The 21,506-nt window shown below is 40.6% G+C and overlaps 2 protein-coding genes across 2 annotated transcripts; both read left to right on the top strand.

Annotated features, from left to right (window-relative positions):
* Nucleotides 1-333: 333 nt before the first annotated feature.
* Nucleotides 334-5,744, top strand: LOC117204698. The gene is made up of 3 exons (XM_033442334.1): nucleotides 334-714; nucleotides 3,347-3,424; nucleotides 4,241-5,744. The coding sequence occupies exons 1-3, from the start codon at nucleotides 544-546 to the stop codon at nucleotides 5,147-5,149; spliced, it is 1,158 nt and encodes a 385-aa protein (XP_033298225.1). The 5' UTR covers nucleotides 334-543; the 3' UTR covers nucleotides 5,150-5,744.
* Nucleotides 5,745-6,619: 875 nt separating this feature from the next.
* Nucleotides 6,620-9,646, top strand: LOC117204648 (protein jagged-1-like). Its single transcript, XM_033442230.1, has 7 exons — nucleotides 6,620-6,788; nucleotides 7,343-7,446; nucleotides 7,565-7,721; nucleotides 8,117-8,239; nucleotides 8,494-8,624; nucleotides 8,735-9,011; nucleotides 9,096-9,646. The coding sequence occupies exons 1-7, from the start codon at nucleotides 6,652-6,654 to the stop codon at nucleotides 9,433-9,435; spliced, it is 1,269 nt and encodes a 422-aa protein (XP_033298121.1). The 5' UTR covers nucleotides 6,620-6,651; the 3' UTR covers nucleotides 9,436-9,646.
* The last annotated feature ends 11,860 nt before the right edge of the window (nucleotides 9,647-21,506 follow it).

Here is a 21,506-nt window from a genome sequence, read left to right on the forward strand (position 1 = left end):
ATATATGAAGTCCATAAATATTACGTTATCTCTGTTTCAAGTAGAATCGTCGTAAAAAAGCGAATAAGAACGCGTGATCAAAGAGTTTCGACGAAACGAAAAATCGCAACTCTTTTCACAATTTGGCCTACTTTTCTGCCAACAAAATAATTCGGGCAGAAGGACGATGATGCAGTATGGTCGACCATATGCCGAGGGACGGTTCCAGCCCACGGATAATTACAAGGGATGCTACGCTGCCTTCAGAGGGTAGGGGCGAGCTAAAATTCAATGGTGGGGCGCGTGGCTACATAAGGAAGGTACCGACCTCCGAAGGGTCGCAGTCTGCTCGAAATTTCGGCGGAACAGGAACCTATTTCTTTACTCGTTAGTCACGAATAACACGCTATACTTATGTTTATTTGATTCTTTAGATAAATTAAACATTCCATGATCTCTGTATAACTGTAATCGAGTGTTCGTTTTAAAGACGACAGTGAACTTCAAAGAAAGTGAACTAGTGAGTGAATATACATTACGGAAAAGGTGTGATTTTTATTGAACATGGAGATTACGTGGTTTCTTTTCTTCGTCTGGTGTACCACGTTTGTTACTGGATTCGATCTCGGACCGATCGTCAGAATTGCTCAGTGCAGATCGCAATGTTTGAAGAAGCATACCGCTGATGGTACCTGCGATTGGTACACGGGGCAACAACAAACTACTTGTAGCATGGTGAATAAAAATTTATAATTTACTTATCTCGTAATTTTTCCAAAATTTAAGCTGCTGTAGTAAACTTTGTTCAAATTGTTACCATAGAATTTGCTTATTATAAAATTACCGCATATTGTTAGTTAAATATTGAAAAGTGTATGAGAAACGAATGCCCAAAGTTTTGAAAGCACCACGAGCACAATGCTGTGTATGCTCCCGTTTTCTCTCCATCCTATTCTTCTCGCCTCAAATAGTAGCAACTGGAATATGTCACGAAATTTTAGGGATCCCCGTGCACCCAACACGATACCGCCAGCTTTAACGTGACCCTTTTTCCTAGTCACCCAGAGTTCAAACACCGAAAGGCACGTCGCGTTTAAGAATTCTTCCGAAAAACCAACATTCTTCGTACGTCTTATGTTTTCGGTCTCCGAACAAACAATAAACAATCTTCGACGATATCTCGGGAATATCCAGAAATAATATATCGAGATGAAATCACACGCGTGCGAGCACGTAAGGTGACGATTCGATCGTCTGGAAATCCGATAGGGTCGTTCTACCGGCTCGGTGTGACGATAAATCTTTCCCGTCGGTTTTATGGCGCGTCGTGGAAAATCATGGTGGTCCCCGATGTTCCCCACCGTCGAATGCACCCCTCTACAGGACAGACACATTGCAGATGGACAGATGGGAATCACGATCAACTCACGCACAATGCGGTGAACGACCGCGTGTGTGCTCAGGGCGTTGCTCATTTAGTGCACAGGGGGTGTCCATTAATTTCAGAGAAATCGATGCCATCTCACTCGTGTACACCCACAGGGAGACCCCATGACTGCCTGTGAATAAGAAAACACGCGTACACACGCCTATGCTGCGCGTGGAACATCATCGAGAACGAATCGTGAAGAGTTTGAACGCAGGAAGAGGGAGGTGACGATGATACATTCAAATTTATGCTCAGGGAACGAGAGTCCTCGAGACTCGTTTCCATAGGATACATTAGAATAACGATTCTCGGAGGAGGCGGACGCGTGGAGGTGGCTTAATGAAGGTCGCGCGCGAAGAACCCCCTCGTGAGAGAATTACGCCCGGATAATGACGACTATTCCTGCGTTGGAAATTGTTGCGCTCGCTTTGAACCGCCCTTTTCGTCAACGGTAATTGTTTTACTCCGGACAATCGGACGTGAAGGGGAAGCTGGGTGATCGACCGATTGGAAACGAGGGGACAGCGTTTTAAATTGCCGACAGGTTCAGCTCGACGTACCGAAATGTTGCGGCTTTCCAGACCCTTTGATGTTCGCGATACTCCTAAAATTTATGTAATAGAATTACGTTCAAAGGAAAATCATGCAACCGTGCATTTTTTGGCTAGACACGCGAAAGTAAAATTTCTTCCTAGATCAATAGTTCATCTAGATCAATAGATAATTATATGAACAAGGAAGCGTAGCGGTCGTATATCGTACATTTAATCGTAGTCTTTTCGACGATGACGATTAACGGCTCCCAAGACGCGTAGCTGAAGAATGTGGTCGGAGAAAATGTCAAGGGGTCGATCGCTCCATCAAATTTCATCGAATACGACGATGATTGTGCTGTTATCGAATTACAATGGGCCGGGGATCGTAAAAGCCGTGTCCCCTCGTTCTGGAAATCAATGACTATCCGTCGCAAAGTGAAATAAACGGGATGAAAAAGATCCGTTATCACGTTTCATCCTCCACGCATTTACATTTACCCGGAATTTTCATTTACGGAACAATCCGCTTTTACGTACATATTTTGACGGCCAGTGTGGGAGGCTTACTCTTACTTCTAGCGTGTTTCTTCTAATATTATCTACTTCCTTATACATGATACGCAATGCTATTCTTCTTGGTTTCGTCTACACGAACGAACTAGAAATCATCAGAATAAAAAAACAAACGATCCGAGGGAATTATCGCGAAGCTGTTGGAGGATGGTTATGTTGCTTTCTGGAGGCGTCTTTTGCACGAAGAAAGGGGACCTATAACGTTTCTACGAAACAGCCAGGCTTAGAAGGAACACATCGTGATGTAGGATAATCGGGAAGGGGGGGCAAAGCACAGGGATCTCGCTAACTCTCTCATTCTCTCTCGGAGAAGAGACGAAAAAAAAAAGAATCTGGAAACAGGGCTCCACAAGAGACGGTATCCCAATAAATATGAAGACAACAACGACGGTGCCTGTTATGCCTGAAACAGGTTGGAGCTAATTCGGCCCCCCTCTCTTTTCTTCCTTTCTCTCTCTCTCTCTTTCTCTCTCTCTCTCTCTCTTTCTCTCTCTCTCTCTTTCTCTCTCTCTCTCTCTCTCTCTCTACCCACCTATCTTCCTCTCTTATACGTTCTTCCTTTTTCTTCTCTTTCCGACTGCACCTTCTTCCTTCTCCCTTGGTTCTCTCCGTGGCCGCTTAAATCGCTCGATTCAACGGTCCCGCCGCCTTTCCTTCTTCACGTTTCTTGGCTGCGTCGTCCCTCTTCATCCCCCTCGTGTACCATCGTTCCTTTTTACCCGTGCGTCCCGTGCGTGCAAGAGCTTTTTGTTCAATGCTGAAACCTCCCCCTGCCACGCTCGCTTCTTTCACGTGTGTAAGTTTTTTTTTTCTCTCTTCTGTGTTACAGTGCTGGCAGTACTGCGAGACCCTCGAGAACCAGTGGGAGAAGACAAGAACCATTTGCGAGGGCGACCAGTATCTACATGTAAGTAAATTTACGGGTGAAGCAATCTTTTGGATTAGGGAGATTGTACTACAGAAAGAATTTTCGGTTTCTTGAACGACATAATTCGCAAAAGGTAGACACGGGATCTCTAGTTCGATTCTGAGTTTACAATATCTCTACGAATAAACACCGACGAAGGTATTCGTAATGTCTCGGATGTTTGAACTTTTTTGAATTCAAGTCGAGTCGACAAATGTGCCAATGATCTCGACCGTGTTAAATCGTTGGAAAATTCGGATCGATCAAGCGTAAAGGAAATCTCTTACGTCGGTGTTATCTTTGGAAATTTCAAAGCCAAAGGAACAGACCGAGAAATATACAGACGAACGACGGTGAGACGAAAAGAAAGGGAACTTTCGATAAAGGGAATTCCGACGCGATCTACGGTCTAGGAAAATCCTTAGAAACGGCTACCTGTCGATTTTTACGGAAGGCTGAGTTGCTTTGTCGTGCAGCGAACGAATTTAAACTCTTCGTGTATCGAGCTCCGCAGAGATACGTATCTTCTTCAAATATTTGGAAGACGGCTGACTACCACGTTTCGAAAAATCTTTAAATCCAATGTCAATAAGAACTCTTTTTTTTATATGATTTCCGCAAGATAAAAAGGCCGTTTCCTTTAAAGAAATCGTTAATTGTTTCTCCTTTAATGCATTATTTGAAGGGCGGATGTCTGAGATAGATAGTCGCTATTCGGGGAAAAAAGGTTAAAAGTTTGAGTCTTCTTCTGCAAAAGTTTCCTTTCTTTCAGGAAATCAAAAAGAGTAAAACTAACGATATGAAAATTTCTTTCAGTGCCCAGCTTGCCAGACAGTGTGCACTTATCGGAAAACTAGAATAGAAGAGAAGTATCTACCATCCATGTTGCCAGCACCGAGCAAGGCACCCATCATCCTGGACAGATTTGACGTTGCTGTAGTGATGCGCAAGCTTTACAAGCAATGGAGAGTTGCTGGATACTATCCAGGGGAACGTACTCCGAATCTAAGGCCGGATACCTGGATTATAGTCGCCATGGAGAACGGCATGAAGCATTACAGTTGGCAAGAATGGATTCCAAAGTTAGAATCTCTGAAAGAAGGTGCTTTGTACGAGGCAACGATCTCATGGAAGGATGTCCAGACTCAGCTTCAGAAACAGAGATCTTTAGAACAGGTCAGATTCAACAACCGCGTGAGACAATTCTTCCTAGAAAAGTACGGAGAAAAGGTACTGGCGGAGTGGAGAAGCCAGGAAGATTCTCCAATGTCCGATGAAATATTTCGAAGATTCTTCTTCAGAAGGAAAGACGATCGGTCCGATGATTTGGAACCGGACAACACTCCTTCCACGAGCAATGCTTATAACGATAGGACCGATAAGGATCATATAGGAAACAAGGAATCTTATGTGGTTTCTTGGGAACCCGAGACTGGTGGTCTTATGGGAAATCAAGTTACGGACTCGAATTCCGCACAGATTTCTCTTTTGCCTGGGACAAAGTACCTCGTCAGGATCGCTTCGAACGACGGTCCCGGTAGCTTCCCCATCGAAGTGGATACGAGGTCTAATTACGTTCAAATCAGAAGAATAGAGCAGAAGATCGGGGAATTACATCCTTGGGATATCTTCGCTGCTTTCGGTTGTACTGTTCTTTTCATAATCATTTTCACCTTAATGAAGGTTTGCAGGAAGAGCAAGAGCGTCGAGCCTGAAGAAGTCTGAAGATGAATCCATCTTGCTTCGAAGATAGACGAATGTTGATGAAGCATCGTCGACGATGATAACAAACTGAAGGACGTGTTTGCTCTGACAGGACCGAATCCTTCTCTAGTAGATGGAGGAAACGATGTGGAAGGATAATCAGTGGATTCTCACTGTTGCAATACCGACAATTGAAACCGTCGAATGGAGTTTTATCGTTGCGTTACACTCCAAACGGCAATACGATTTGATTAATTAACAATGTAAATTCTATGTCTGTGTAGATATAAGGTCGAATGTCTTGAAAAAGAAACACAACCGAGTTAAGTATTATGTGAAATAGTTTTTAAAGCGTGTGCATGTCGTTGTGAGTGTTACGATTCCGCAACTACGACGATTGCATCTTTGTAAATGTTGACGAGGAAATGTACAAAAGATCTAGCTATTTTTTTATATGTAGTAGAATACTAATTAAATAACTTCTTGCTCAATACGCAACGAACAGACTGTAAGAAAGTTCCTAACGACGAGAAACAAAAATGGCGCCAATTGAGGTGCCAATTTCTGTATTTATTTGTAAATAATAGCTCGGAAGCTTGTACATAAATTTAAAAAAATAAATAAACTACTTCTAGAAACAGCAACGTTTCTTATTAGTACCCGTTTCTTATTAGGACACAAAGAAATGCTTAATAAAAAAAGATTGAATTATAGGCTACCTTTTTCTGTAAGTTACAATGTCGGTATTCGAAAGCATACGTTTCGGCATGAGCGGTTTTCTTTTAATATCACCATGTAAATAGGATCCCAAATCCTACTTTTGTTGGAGGTCCACTTCCTTGTCTTCGGATTAAACTCGGATAACGAGGGTCCATAGGTTTTTTCGTTGAATTTAAGGGGGATTTGTCCTTCCATATCGAATGGATTTATGCTAGATTATAGGGGGAGCAAAATATTCCTGTACCTTTAGGCATACAGAAAGGAGAATTTTTTTGACGAATAAAAGAATAAAAATTGCCGTTAAATAGGATTCGCAGGACATAACTTCGTTAGGTACTACCTATTAGAGGCAGTGATCTCCCAATTACTGTTCTTAAAGAAGTACGAGTCAAAGAACTGTTATTCACGACAAAGAAACGACGATCTCAGCCCGAGGGGACTTTATCCGAATCCTATAACTGTAGAAGCTTACGAATCCTCCCAAGAAAGTTCTAGGTACGTCCATTTCCTTTCCGTGACAGCGGCGAACGCGAGCTCTCAGGGGGAATGCCTCCTCTCGGCTTAGTCGAAGAAGTGCATTGAACTTTCCCGAGCGAATAATAAACTCGTCGTGAGTCGACGAAAAAGTCAAACGGGGAGAGCGTCACACATGCGTACTCATACGATCTCACGCGTCCGCGAACGCTCTGCCAGCAGCACGGACACGATGAAAAAGTGTGCCGTGACCTCGAACAAGGTCCCGTTATCCAAGCCGAAGCCTTGGACGCGGTCGTCCTCAGTCTTGACTTGGAAGTCAAGCAAAGATGATACTACTGCTCGCTTGTCTCAGTCTCCTGATCAGTCCCGGTGAACTGGGCAATCTATACAATGGGCATACAGCCAGTGTTACCACGATTTTCGGGCTCGGTGCGCTGCCTTTTGGATTCGCAGCCGGACCCAGGTATCGTCATTAAACATACTTTGATCCGTTTTACGTGATTCGATTCGTAATCAATATCCTATTTATTTTGGAGAGATTTGTTCCGGTGAAAGTCCTTCAAAATTCCTCGCAGACAATCAGTTGTATTTACGATTATGTAAATTTTGATTTTCATCTCAGCAGGTAAAAATTAATTCATTGTGTCGAATGCTACGTTTAGAAAATTAGAATGAGAAAAGTTAGTTATAGAAAATAATACGTGGCTATCGAGAACCAGATTATAGTATCAAGTTCTCGTATCACATGCTTAACGCATAATTACTCGGTCGTTGTCAATGTTATCTTATCTGTCAGTCGTATCTGTTCGCCTTGTTATCGCTTTTTTTTACTATCCTACATATTTTAAGTACCTCCATATTTCGACTTCGATTTCGAAACTAGATCCACTAAATTGCTCATTACCAATAATAACGACATATCTTGCTTTTGGTACCATTAGATTGTATCGAATCTGTATGTATAATTTTTGTTATACATTTTAGTTAGATAAATAATTTCTTCTACTCTCCATTTAGATACGTTCCCAAATGGAAGAAGCAAGCCTGTGAGATACCTGCCTCTCAACATCCAAACTCGCACTACGTTTGTGACGAAGCCGGAGAAGTAAAGTGCTTGCCAGGTAAAAAAAGAAACATAGCGTGATGGAGTTCATCGCGGACGTGGTTCAGAAAAACGCAATAAAAAATCAGCGATGTAGACATTTCTCTTTGTATAACCGGTGCTTTTTTTTCACTTAGGATGGACTGGCGATTTGTGCGATGTGCCAATCTGTCGGAAGGGGTGTGACCCTCTTCAGGGTTACTGCCGTCGACCCGGTGAATGTCGCTGCAAATTGGGCTTTTATGGCGAGCTCTGCGACAAGTGTGTAGCTCTACCAGGATGTCAGCATGGCAGGTAATCTTTCATCAGTTTTTTTATATGTCTCGGTGAATTAAAAGAAGCAAGAGCAGATGTAAGTCGTCAATGAATAACGAGTTACCCGTTAACTTAATCAGATCTGCGAAGTGAATATACCAATGGAAACCGCTGCCCTTTTCCGATTCAGGTATCGATTTCTAGAGCAATATAATTTTCTATAAGCGATACGGTTGCTAATAACCGATGGATGTAGTAGTTAGTTCTAGTACTAAAGGCATGAAATAGATACCGATTTCACCTCGCTCAGTGGCAAGTTTAATTCTCGCGTAACACGAAACGTCTAGTCTTTTCTACTCTCTTGAATATTGATCGTGCGGAAAAACTTACATTTAGCGGTAGAATGAATAACTGAAACAAATTTTCATTTTTAGTTGTAACGTAAGCTTCGAATGCTCCTGTGATCCTGGATGGAAGGGTATGTTCTGTTCGGAACCAATCTGCGCTTCCGATTGTCTATCCAGCCAGGGATATTGTGAAAAGCCCGGAGAATGCAGGTAAGGTACAACTCGTAATGGTTGAGTAATGAGCGGTTATCAGCGCCGGTAGCGACTGATCGAAGCAATGAAATCACCGTTTGCTCGACCCTCGTCACATTAACGTTCGTAGCTGATAATTTAGAGGAAATGTGGAAGCTACGAGATTGTTCTCCGTAGTTTTCCTTTCTTTTATGCTACTTAACGGCAAAGATAATTTCTTAGTGAATCATTTGTTGCAAGAGAATCAGTCATTTGTGTACTTTCTTTTGTAGATGTCGATTAGGTTGGCAGGGTCCGAAATGCAAACAATGCGCTGTTTTGCCAGGTTGCGTGCACGGAACGTGCCAGGGTCCACTCGAATGTCGCTGTGAACCAGGCTGGACTGGACTTCTCTGTCAAACTCGTAAGTTATCCGTTTTTTCTAGTCCTCGTATCTTCTCCAAGAAAGCATACATAAGTCTACTTAAACTTTCGTTTTGTTTTATGTATCTCGAACGTTTTCTCTCTGTGTAGCGGTTTGCTCGCAAGGATGCAGCCGAGAACACGGCGGTTGTCGTCGTCCGGGAACATGTAGGTGTCGCGTGGGTTGGACAGGTCCGAATTGCACCGAATGCGTCCCTTATCCTGGTTGCGTTCACGGATCCTGTAAACGGCCATGGGAGTGCCGATGCGAGCCTGGATGGGCGGGTGATCTATGCAACGAGAAGCTGACTTACTGCGACGAGCATTCAGGAATCTGTCGCAATAACGCCACTTGCATTAGTATGACCAAAGAGGATGGCAATTACAGGTGAATCCTTTGCACAATGACTTTGACAGTGACATAACTAGATCAATCGCTGACCATGACGATAAACGTAAACCTTGTTTGCAGATGCATCTGTCCACTCGGCTATATGGGTCGTCAGTGTCAGATTAAAACGATGGTACCATCGACGGAGTTGATACCACCGATGCCAGATCAAAATCTTGATTTAGAGGCGAAACCTCAAATGATTTTGATAAAGCCAGAAATAATCGAGAAACCGCAAAGTTTAGACGAGAAAGATAAAAATAGCGTAAAAGACGAGGAACAAACGGTTGAACCCCTTGGACCGATTGTAATCACAGATCCACCTTCTACTATCGATCCTGCTGCTACCGTAGGCAAATGGCCAACCGAGCCACCTACGGAACCATCACTCACGGAGAGAGACGATGAAAATGAGACGTAAAGAGGGGGTTTATTATCGACTGTTGTTTATTTAATTATTTAATTAATTTATTTCTCTATGAGGATCGACTTATCTTAATTATATTCCTCGACAGCTAGAAAGTCTAGATGTGATCTACAAGGATTTTTTACCGCTATTAAGTGAGACATAGGATAAGCGATGTTGTACTATCGATTTGATATCCTAAATAAATATAGCTGTAGACTTTTAATTGATGAATTTTTAATTTAAATATCCAGATATAAGCTTAATAATTTTAAATTAAAAAATTCAAGTTTAACTATATAATACAGGTTTAACTAACTTGTAACTAATCTTAGAATCTAGCTATTCGAAGCATTTCAACTTCTCAAGAAACTTCTCTGGACAGGCAAACATCAGTATCAAGAGTTTGCACTAGAGTTTCCCGTGAAAGCGACCGTCTTGCAACCTCGAAGCCAATTATTGCTTCTACTATACGGCCATGACGTAAAGAATATGTACTTAAAGTACCACGGGTGCCCATACTGCCTTGATATATACACATATAAACATTCTCGTGGAACGTCATGCTCGAAGGGGCATATATTCGATGTTGCACGATGCATAGTGCACTTCTCACGAGTTTTCCATCGACACACACGCTCCAGATCAGCTATCACGTAATCAACCGTCCAAGTCTCGTGTTTCTTACGTAATACGCTGCTTTAGACTCTCGGAACGTGCACCACTCTGGAGTCTAAAGAAATTCTGCATGCCAAAATGAGCGACTGTAGCCGAAGACTACGAACTTCAAACTGTCTAACTTTGTATCGACTCCGCGGGATCGTTAAACAAGTTCCAGAAGTTTTGAAGAACGATAAACTAAGTTTGAATGCGAAAAAGCAACTGCGACGAATCTGTAAACTCACCAGAGAACTGCTCCGAATTGAATTAAAAACTTGCTAAAATATGTTTTTGATACGCACAAATTAGAAGTAGTCAAAACATTATTGATTAATTAGTAATAATAGTAAATAATAATAATATAAAACAATTAATGTATCTAAGGCTGTTCCACTATGTATTACATTCGTTTACGTTTTGCCTCACTGCGTAGCTAATCCAGGTCTGCCGATGTTGGCGTATGACTTAATCGATGCTTTAAAATCTCTATGCTTGTAATTACGATTGCATCACCTTTGAATGATTAAAGCCAAACGTATAAAGCTTTACGCAGCGACTAATTATCTCATTAACTTACAGATCGAAATATACTCGTATCTCGAAGAATGATAATTTTCACGGAACGATGGTATTTTTAACTGCAATTTCTATAATTAATTATAATAAGTCCGATTAGATACACGTTAGCACAATTATAAATCAACTAAATGTCATGAGCTAAGAAAATTATTTTCTCATGATAATGGGAAAAGGAAAAGCAACTTTAGAAGGATCGCAACGTGTATTCGCAATTTGGATTACGACCTCGTTACAACGTTTTGGTTCATTTATATGCCACGCACGACTCGCCATGTATACATAGATTATGAAGCTACATTCTCTCGACCGGTTTTCACATCGAGACACACTATCGATCCATGTGTAACGTGTCGCTCGATAGACTTACTTCCTTCTTCTAGAAATATCGATCTATGAATTTCATCGAACCTTGTTTCCGCTTCCGGGTCCTTTCTCACTGTGAACTCGCAAGTTTGTCCTCCAGTGTTAAATGTAGTAGATTTATTTCCCAATCATTGCTGGCAACCTTACTCGTGCGTTAATCGATTGGGTGAAAAACGGATTCGAAATTGCAAAATTTGGAAATTAATAACTGGCTGCTTGAAAGTAAATACATAAGGCGTAGAATACTCTGTGGGCAATCAATCTTTTTTTACGTCACAGATCATCGTTACTTCACTTCATTTCTTTCACAGGCGAACGATCGCGCTCGCGAATTATCATATTTTGAAACGCTTTTAATGTATCAAACCTGTTTGACCCAGATTTCACGCCCGACAGCGAGGTAATCTAACTTTTTACTTAAATATTCATATGGTGTGCAACGGTGTCACATCGAAGAACTCGAATTTCACTCGTATTCAAGCACCTGAAGCGAACGAGTTAAGGATGCAATTAAACAGGCAAGTTGAAGAACGTAATTACGCATTGTGACACTTCTTTATTCGCCGACGTTCGTCTATCATTACTATTAGCCTCGTTTCCAGAGTATTATCATTACGCAAATACGCGATTTAATTCCAGTTCACGTACACACCATGCAAAAACTAATGAGTTCGTTTGTTCTATACATAGCCTTGATAACAGCCGCATCATTATACTCTTTTTGGTGACAGTTCAAATTGGAAGATTTGTTGTTTCTCGAATAACCTTCGTTTCGATAAATTAGGAGACGATTGAATCAGAGATCTTCCAAACTCGATGCGTTTGTTCTTGACAGATTCATTGGCCTACTGCTTGACTAAAGATTAAAAGGCAAATTAATTTCTGTTTAAGATTAATCGACAAATTTGTTCCAAGTGCTAGCTGTTACACGATCTATCCCTTTCTCCGTTTGGAAATTCAAAGCAAGCACTGTTGGAAAAAAGAAAGGATTTCAGTTCCGCTCGTTTAATGGAATGATAGAAGCAGTTTCAGAAAAGGCGTAAATCGTCGAGCGATGACGACGCAGGCCGACGTTCCGAGAAGGACGATTATCAGAGCATGCTAAAAGACAGGCCGATCTTTGGATGTGCTTCATTAGCCACGATCAAAGAAGGATCGTACCTGCAATCCAACGATGCTGACTCAGTCGTAAAATTAGTTGACGCTAACGAAGGACGGACGCCCATAAAACTATCCGAAATTTTAAGTGGCGCTCGATTGATCCTGCAATCAAGCTTTCAACCCCTTTCCCGTGACCATTCGTGGAGAATTTTATCGCTTCTAGGTTTCCCACGTATATGCAAACATCACGAAAATATTTCAGAGTGTACAGGTGTTAAAGAGTTTTTTAATTACTCCAATCGAGGATATAATCTATCGATCGAAGAATCAAATGAAACAAAGAGAAAGTTCAGTGTATGCTCCGCGAATGTATGAAATTCCTCAACAGGTGAAGTTGTTACTTAGTTGCAGTGATTACAAAAAAAAAAATGGAAAGGAATTTGTAATTAAGCAACCATAAATCTCATAAAGATACGCACACACAACATAGTGTGCACAGTTGAACTATGCAATCGAATCCGACATTAAGAATATTTATTTCTCGTTTCCTACTTCCTATCGTACAATTAATTTTTTACTGCACTTATACGGCAAGTTCAAATAGAGAAGCAAGATCGTAGTTTCTATTGCTGGATAAATATTTTAATTTAGCTTTTATAAGGGCAGAGACGAGAGATTTATTGTCGATCGCAAAAATTTCAAAAATTGCGTACACATCGATGTGCAAGAATCGCGATACAAGAGAATATCAATAATACGAATAGATAGGTTGCGTTTGAAGCGAATCGACCCAGATCTTAATGCGCGATCAACATGACTATACGCGTTGCACCAGAAAGCGAGAAAATATGCGCAACGCGTAAAATCTTCAAGCCTTCCTCGCGTAATCGACATTCGAATCTAAACTTTGCATCGACCCACTCAATGGAATGCATGGGCAAAGCCGTTTAACAAAACACTTGAGAGAACAGCGAATAAACAAAAGGTACCGAGGCGCGTGTCTACTTCCTGGAGTTTACCAGCTGATTGCTCAACCTGAATTCGCGTCTCGCCCCCACGCTTTTGCTGAAACTTCCAACAAAATAATGCTGTAAGCATGTGGAAGACAAAGATAGTTCGTCAACGTGGTTAGTAAAAGAAAAATATATAGTCACGACACGCGTGCGGGAGCGTATAGTCTTGTGGATCGTTTTCTATAACGCGGGCTTCCAGGTGGAACGGAGAACAGGAAAAGCCACAAGATCGTTCGGGCGGAAGGGAGGGGCTCTCACGAGCGATTTCCCTTTCAATCGGTTCGCCCTTCGCCGTTCAGTTCTCGCGATCAGAAAATTCCAGATCCGCAATTGCACAAATGTGTCGGTACGCCGACGTCCGCTTTCGAGCGATCGTCAGAATAAAAATCGACCGGTTTTATTCGGCTAGGAGCCGGAAGGGACAGGGTCGACCGTTTCACCCTTTGGGTTTTCTCTTTCTTCTTCTCTTTTCTTCTCTGTCACTCTGCTCCGGGGGTCTGGTCAAACGTCCCCCCGTAAATAGAGGGCATCCGTTGAACGATCAAAGCGCAGCGTGTAATTACGTTCCAGCGAGAGCGACGTAGGTGTTAGCTCATGGGGAACAGTCGCTGTTTGTGTCGTATGCTTGAATTTTAAGTTTCACGTCTGTATATTAATTTACACAAACATTCTTGCGTGATCGCGATGGAATGGAAAATATTCCAGCGAAACTTTGCTAATCCTCACTTGAGAGTGTACGCGAATCTTTCGTAATATACATAAAGAAATTTTCTTGAAAAATTGAAAAATTAATGGATAATTGCGATTTTCAATAAAATGTTTTTATCGTGCATTTGACCCTAGTCGATAATAATCGCGATGGATATCATTCTTATTTTCTCATTGTCAGTACTGGTCGTAGAACTAGTACCGTAATCATTCTTACGCAATATCGAGCCGGTTATCGAGTCGAAGCATCTACATTACGGCACGCTGACGTTGGCTCCACAGGCGCTTACTTAGATGCTCAATCCATAATGCACATCATGTACATGCATGCACCGATATGCTAGGATGCAATGTACTCTTGTAAGTAGCACGATTGCGTTTTTGTCAGGGTCGTACGAAGAAACCGCAAAGCGTATCGTGCGTAGGAATCTTTTCCTTCCTTTTCTTTCCCCGCCCTCCTTTGAATATCATCAAGTAATTAGATAAGAAACAATAAGAAGAATGTACATAAATTAATGGATTATAATCGAAAGAATTATTAAAAGACATTAGCGTAGTGAAATTAATTAGATCAATTACGTGAAACTATGGCATAGACGTAACAATGGTCAAGCTATCCATCGAGCGTATCGCGAATTCCCCGAAATCGTCGAATTTCACATGCTGGAATGAACAAGCCAACGCAATCACACGTAATAACGAGACACAGATTTCCCTTTTGATTAATCACTCCCTGCCCCTCGACAATGCGCGCGATTGTAATTATTACGTAAAATAATTTCCCTTCGCCGTAAAGACAAAATAAAACCGCTGCAAATTACTTCACCGATTAGGCGAGCCGCAGTATCGATCGATTCTTATCGATCCATACAATCGCTTGAATTTCGTTGCGTCAACGTTGCAACACGATTCGGGGGGAGAACGCGACGTGTTCCTCCGTCACAGTGTTTCCTTGTTTTCGATGGACCACGACGTTTTCTATACAATGTATTAGGTTGTCCGAAAAGTGTCTTTCTTTTACAGACACGTCTTTTACAACCACGCATCTTTATACAAAAATGAAACATAATCTGTCAAACGTTGCGATCTTTATTTTGATAGAACAAAATGGATCACACGTAATTCGATAAAATAATATAAAACGAAAAATGTTGTGCATCCATTATTTCTTTGTAAAACGAAAGAAACTTTTCGGACGACCTAATGTATATCACGGCGATTCACAATTCAACGTGCTATCGTTCACATTGGCTGCAGTTTTAGTCGAAACATCTGCTAAATTGGAGTCTTGTCCTTGAATCGAACCACTTTTTAGAAAAATAGAATGGATAGAAGTTTCACGTTCTAAATCCTTTATTTAGATCGATCAAGGACATTAATTGAAAGGATTTACAGGGGAAAAAGTGTGAAATTACCGATGTGTCGCGCATCAGTTTTTAGCGATCACGATATTCTTTAACGACGTGTCCCCGACAATATTTACTTTAATGTGATCCGATGTGAAAAACAATGTTGACGATAAAATATGTTCGTAATCTACGCTCAGTAAAATCAGTAATGCGTTTCATAATCAGCTGGGCGTAATTACGAACGGAAAGCATGTAAAATTGTACCGGTTGCCTTCATCTTGTAGAATTATCGAGTTATTGAATTTAATGGTAACCGAGAGGGTAATTTCAAGCCACTTTGTGATAATTTTCAGCGTCGAAATAGATCGGACTAACGATACATTGTATCTCCGGTTTAAGACCGCGTTCACGTAAATCCTTCTGTACTTAAAATTTCTCCTATTCACAAAATCTTGAAAGTAATCACGTGTTTTCGCAATTTTTCTACTCCTAAGCGCTAAGTAAATAAATTGCCGTTACATTCTTTTCGAAAGGCACATAAATCTTCGTCGTAAAACGTCGAGGCATTCGAACGAAGCATTCTCCGCTTCGGCATCGTGTGTTCGTAAAAGTAACAGGCTATCCGAGACAGTTTGCCGCGCTCTAGACATCGTTTACTCGGAAAGCAGCTCTTATTGTGAATTGCTGGTCACACGGTTTGCATGCATGCACCTCCTGCCACGGCTTGCCATCGACTTGCAAACGATTAACGTGCATGGTCGCTTCTGTTCCTCGCTTGCCTGGTGTACACTGCGATTGCCGCATACCCTTCACTGGATTCCAATCGGATGCAGTTCGTGCGGGATATCGTTCCGTGAGATCACGATCGTTTCGTAGAGATATCGCGGTCAATAATGATCTTAAAAGGAAAAAGGATGTAATTGGCTTCCGTTGAACGTTGAGCCATTGTTGTGATACTATTCGACCGTCGTCGATTAGGTTCTCAGGTAGATTCGAAAGTTTGGAAGCTCACGTGAAATTTTCGATCTGATATTTCATTTATACGGTATAGCATATAGCATATCATTGGTACGCGTAGAACTATCGACTATACGAGTTACCATTTATTATGATAATAACCGACCTACATTTGGTTTATCGGAGGTCAGGAACATGAATATGAATGTTGCGCTTCGATGCGTGTAAAACATTGCACGCGTTCCTTTCGCGTGCCACCACGAACGATGAAAATTATAAGCTCGCTTGTCACCGCTGTTATCATCGGCCAGTTGTTCTGTCGAGCGAGTTATATACCTGATAATTATACAGTTATGTATACAGTGCGCCAGTTTCGTGTTTATTGCCATCTACCTTCGATGAATCCACAGGCCTATCCATGTTTGGCCGAGAGAATCGAATGGAAACATCGTTAGCAGCGGTTGGCTGCAGTTGCACAAGCAACACCTTATTTGAGTATCGAACGAGATATGTCGATGCTCGTGCAGATTTTTCTGCCGATCGCTCTTACGAAAGCGACGGAACACGACTGCGTAAAGTCGAAGAGAAACCAAGTTATTAGCTTCCCGGTTAGATATGCAAAACTTCGTGTCGAGAAACACGTATGTATCTACTACTTGCGCGAACTTTCGTGCCTCGATAAACTGTGTTGTAACGGTATAAAATTAATTAATCCCGAGCTTTAGAAGAGAGAATTTCTACGATGAACGCATGATCGCCACATTGATCACGCAAAATGACTACTGTAGCAGAATAATAAGTGGATGGATTCCAAACGTTCTTCTCGAGATAAGTCTTCACCTTTTCGATTTAATCGAGGTTCGATCGCGAAATGGAACGAGGCAGATCATTAGCCAGGCTAACGATTTCAATCTCAGACACCGCGGGATAATCGTGCAAGCGTGACTGATTTACTCGCATATCCCTTGTCGTTTAGTATAATTAGCTCGCGTTAAAAGCTATTCAGTCTCGTAAACCTCCTAGCCTCCAATGATTCACTTACGTCGTAAACTTCTAATGTTTAAACGACATTCGTCGTTCATTAGGTAATATTAATAATGAGTCGTGAAGAGGAAAGGTAAAACGATAATTTGTAACAACCGTAATTTTACGACATAGCCAAACGAGTATTTTATGAGAGTATTACCTCTAGAAAACCGCATAGAACAACTGCAAACCGCAATAAACTTTGAGCTTATAGAAATTATTCGGTATTCGTAGATATAGGTCAATAGGTCGAACATCGTACAGAAAATCGTAAAATGCATAGAACCAGATAGATAATAGAAACTAGGAATTTATGCACGATGCTCCTTTTACGATCATAACTCGCGTGGTTAATCTTATAGATTTCGCGAAGATTGATTGTTACGTGCCTATCATTTCGTTCCAGTCACAAAGGTAACATTTGCGCGATGTTTGATGTATAATTTACTCATGCTCTTATGTCTAAACACTGTTCTCAATTCCACTAGTTCGTATTCATTAACTAAGATTCGAAATATATCTTTCGCTTTTTAAACGAAATATGTAATAAATGTTCGCTTTACGAATCTCTGCCACGGTTTATAAAAAGAAAAGATCTCAATGTGCGCTTACATCGAATTGACATTGATCTTGGAGAAGTACAAATATTCAATCCAAACAATTATCGTCTTTTTCCATCGGCTGACTCGTATCCGGCGGCAAGTCAAGATCATGTAATCCAGCAAGACGGGAATTACCAGCGGCTCGAAACGCCCGCGGCGCCTCTTCGTGGCTTGTATAACTAATCTTCACGGTCTGTGACCTACCGCAAGAAGGTCTTTACCATGGTCGATTTGAATTAGCGCTTGGCTAGTAGCCCCAGTTAACCTTGCTATTGTTCCTTGCTATTGCTGGTGACCCTCCCGTCTAGAAAATAAAGTCGTCAACTGGTTCTAACTTATAACTGACTATCGAGCTATGATAAAAGTCGCGTGCCGCTTGATCGATCGACAACCTCGAATACCATGCCGTGCTATGTGTGTCACATCTGACATTAGGACATTAGTACGATCGGTGCATAATCGAGATCAGCATGCGAGTGACGTATTTAGAGAAACTGGTCTGTGGCTGAAAATAATCGATGTTTTAGAAATATTCAAAATTTTGATTCGAAAATGGATGATATCCTAAATTCCTGATTTCGAAAATACCTTAATACGTAATGTGCTCAAAATTGAATGTATATGCGTACGTCTGAATTAACGCACCGTCGATGAAAGTTAAATACGGTCATTCTATGAATAATGGCCTGTGGGAACAATTTATGGCAACCGTAATTGCTTGGAAGCTTGTTACGCCTCTGACGTAATCGTCTATGACTAACGTTAAGGGTTCCTTTCGCACATGAACTGCATCTTATCTATAAATACGTTGTCCGAATGTTTCGACGGCCTATTGAAATGGGTGTGTACGGTCGCGGTAAGATTTCTCACGTATCGTGTATCACGTACCGTACCGTACCGGTGTACAATTACGTCAGCACGTTTTGTCGCATATTTGTCGATTGTTTTGCATAATAATACATTTATTGGGAAGACTTGTATTCTGCTTCTTTTACGCGCCACATTCTTCTCCAAAATTCACTTCAAAATAAAAAGCTTCAAAATAAAATGACTACTTGATCGTCCTGTTTTTGAAAAGACAATTATCACGCATTAGTCATCACTTAGCATTTGTCAATGTACTTTTTCGACTTTCACCGTTTGAACCTTACTAAACATGTGACGCAGCTAAAACCAGTTTCACAAAACTTTTGAAATCTTTATGACTCAACAAAGTAACACGTACCGAAATTGTTTGTTTCACGCGTGGATATTATCAGATGTTTCATTGATTTTTATGGCTGTTTGTTCAGCAAGGAATACTCTTCTTGCGATGCGCAACGAATAACGAACAGGAATAATAATTTTAATAATCTTAATTCACTTAGTATAATAAACGGCTAAGGAGTCCCGATCCACCTTTACTCGTATATTACTTTGGATTACGTAAGGCGGATCTTGATAGCAGTACGGCACAGTTACCATTTTCACCAGGCGTATTATTGGCGGAAAGTGAGAGCTGAAAAAGGATCAACAGGAATTCATCCTTTCGTTCTTCTGCTCGCCTGTCACCCTCTCATGTTTTATTCTGCCTTTTTATGTCTTTCTTTTAGAACGTACTCGAAAAAAGATCGGAGGTGTAGATCGACTTACAGCCTGTTTAATATTGCGGTTTTTATATCCTTATTGGTATCGCACGACAGCCGAAAGGTGTCACACATAAATGAAGGAGAAAGAAGGAATTGCTTAATCCGCGATACCGGAATAATCATTACGGTTGTTGATTTTATACCAATTACAAAACAGGTTGAACAGTTACAAGGAATTGCAACCATGCTGCATACGAAATGACACAACACGAAGGAAACCGGAGGCTGTGCAACTCTGTGTAATTAAACAACCGCGTATGTTTCATAGAATACGAATTATGAGAGATTATAGATGATAAAAAGTAGATATCATGTATACGAATTAATACAAGCGTGTACAATGTACTTTATCCTGTACAATGTTTACGTATCCTTAGAAAATCATTTAGGAAAAATTTTCATGTGAAAATGAGACATTGAAGCTATAGAGCATGGAGTATGGATTGAAATTTCAAAAATTACGAATTTCAGGTTGCATCGTTTAGCTCAAAGATGAGATTAAAACAAACACTCTGCGCTTGACAGACGACAAACTTGGTTTCATTCGCCTCACCGAATGATACGATCTTTCGCTCCAATCGAAATATGTAACACGCAAGAAAAGCTGGAGGCACGGCTCTACAGAAGTCAATACGTCTGACGTCAGTAAAACGTGTCCGATATTGAAATCTCAAACTCGTTTTCTCGATCGATGGGTGAACTGCTCACTACATTAAGTCAACACGGAAACGATATACGATAAAAGTACGGTTACGCAAATTATTGTATAGATTTTGAATGTAATATGTAATATCGTTGCAGCGGGTTTGTTCGAGATTTAGGAGGAATTCACTATCGACAAGCGTGAGTCACAGCTATGTGAAGAATTTTGTAATAAGGAACATGTCCCTACCGCGCATTGTAATAACTCAGGATACGTTTGCTAGGATTCGATAGGTCGATAGAATACTTAGAGTTACGATTAAATATGGTAGATAATTAAAATTTTCATGGGACAAGTCAGCTAGTCGAAATACAATGCTACTGCAAATTATTGTATTACGTAAACACGATTCATACAGTAATTAAAAGTCTATGAATATTAATAGCCGATATTACTTATAGGAATATTAATCAACATACTTTGTCTCTGAATTAAAAGAGGGAAATTGAGAAATAATATGTTCGTGACAGTGAGTGAGAGAATACATAATTCAAAACAGAAAACGGAACAACAGCACATAAGAAGTATCCTCGAGAAATGAGTAAAAGCTATTGAATAGCAGGCATGATTATTTGTTCAACAAGCAGGGAACGACGTAGATTGACAGAACGAGTGGTAACTGATTCTGATTTGCGTTTCATTTATGTCAAAGAAATCGTTTGTGAAACGACGATTTGCGCTGCAAATCGACGAGATCGTGACTGATAATAATCCACCCATTTCGTTCTTAATCAACCACGCAGGTGTCTGAAATACTTTTGTATATTACATTACGCTTTCTAAGTTTCGGGTCACTAGTGACGAACTTTTATTTTTTTTTTTTTCTCGCCGTTTTGAAATATATCGTGTTACACATCACGCAACTGGCTATAAGAAACAATGACGAACGAATATAAAATTCTAAAATTTCGTGTCGACGATAAAATTGTCGTGTTTTACCGCTGGTCATGCTGGAACTGGGTTTAAATTAAACTGTCTGTAGCGCGGCTGATACAATCAGGGTATTGATGAATAGACAGGCAGTCACAAAGTATGCCATAAGAACAATATTTATTTGAAATTTGTTTTAAGCGTTAGTTACGATAGTGAAAACTAATTGATGAATCATTTCTGTGACTCGGTTACGATATTTCTTTCGATTGCGATCGATTCGATCTATATTTCTGATAATTTCACGATCAATTATTTGACAAGTCAATGAATGAAATATACAAGAATCAGCATTCAATAGTATAATAATCTGTTATTAATTTTTACATTAATAATTGTACAGTGACTGCTGAAATAAATATTCATCAAATATCGTTGTAAAATATTACATGGTTTAGAGCACGTTAATCATAATTCCCAGAATAATAATTACTCAAATCAAATTTCTTATTTACTTTTTAAAGAAT

Source organism: Bombus bifarius, unplaced genomic scaffold (assembly GCF_011952205.1).
Source record: "Bombus bifarius isolate JDL3187 unplaced genomic scaffold, Bbif_JDL3187 scf7180000007979, whole genome shotgun sequence".
NCBI classification, from domain to species: Eukaryota; Metazoa; Arthropoda; class Insecta; order Hymenoptera; family Apidae; genus Bombus; species Bombus bifarius.

Coding starts and splice junctions, on each gene's coding strand:
- LOC117204698 (XM_033442334.1), top strand. CDS start 544: ATGGAGATTACGTGGTTTCTTTTCTTCGTCTGGTGTACCACGTTTGTT. Junction 715..3,346: donor AACAAACTACTTGTAGCATG/GTGAATAAAAAT, acceptor TCTGTGTTACAG/TGCTGGCAGTACTGCGAGAC. Junction 3,425..4,240: donor AGGGCGACCAGTATCTACAT/GTAAGTAAATTT, acceptor AATTTCTTTCAG/TGCCCAGCTTGCCAGACAGT.
- LOC117204648 (XM_033442230.1), top strand. CDS start 6,652: ATGATACTACTGCTCGCTTGTCTCAGTCTCCTGATCAGTCCCGGTGAA. Junction 8,240..8,493: donor GAAAAGCCCGGAGAATGCAG/GTAAGGTACAAC, acceptor TTTCTTTTGTAG/ATGTCGATTAGGTTGGCAGG. Junction 9,012..9,095: donor AAAGAGGATGGCAATTACAG/GTGAATCCTTTG, acceptor CCTTGTTTGCAG/ATGCATCTGTCCACTCGGCT.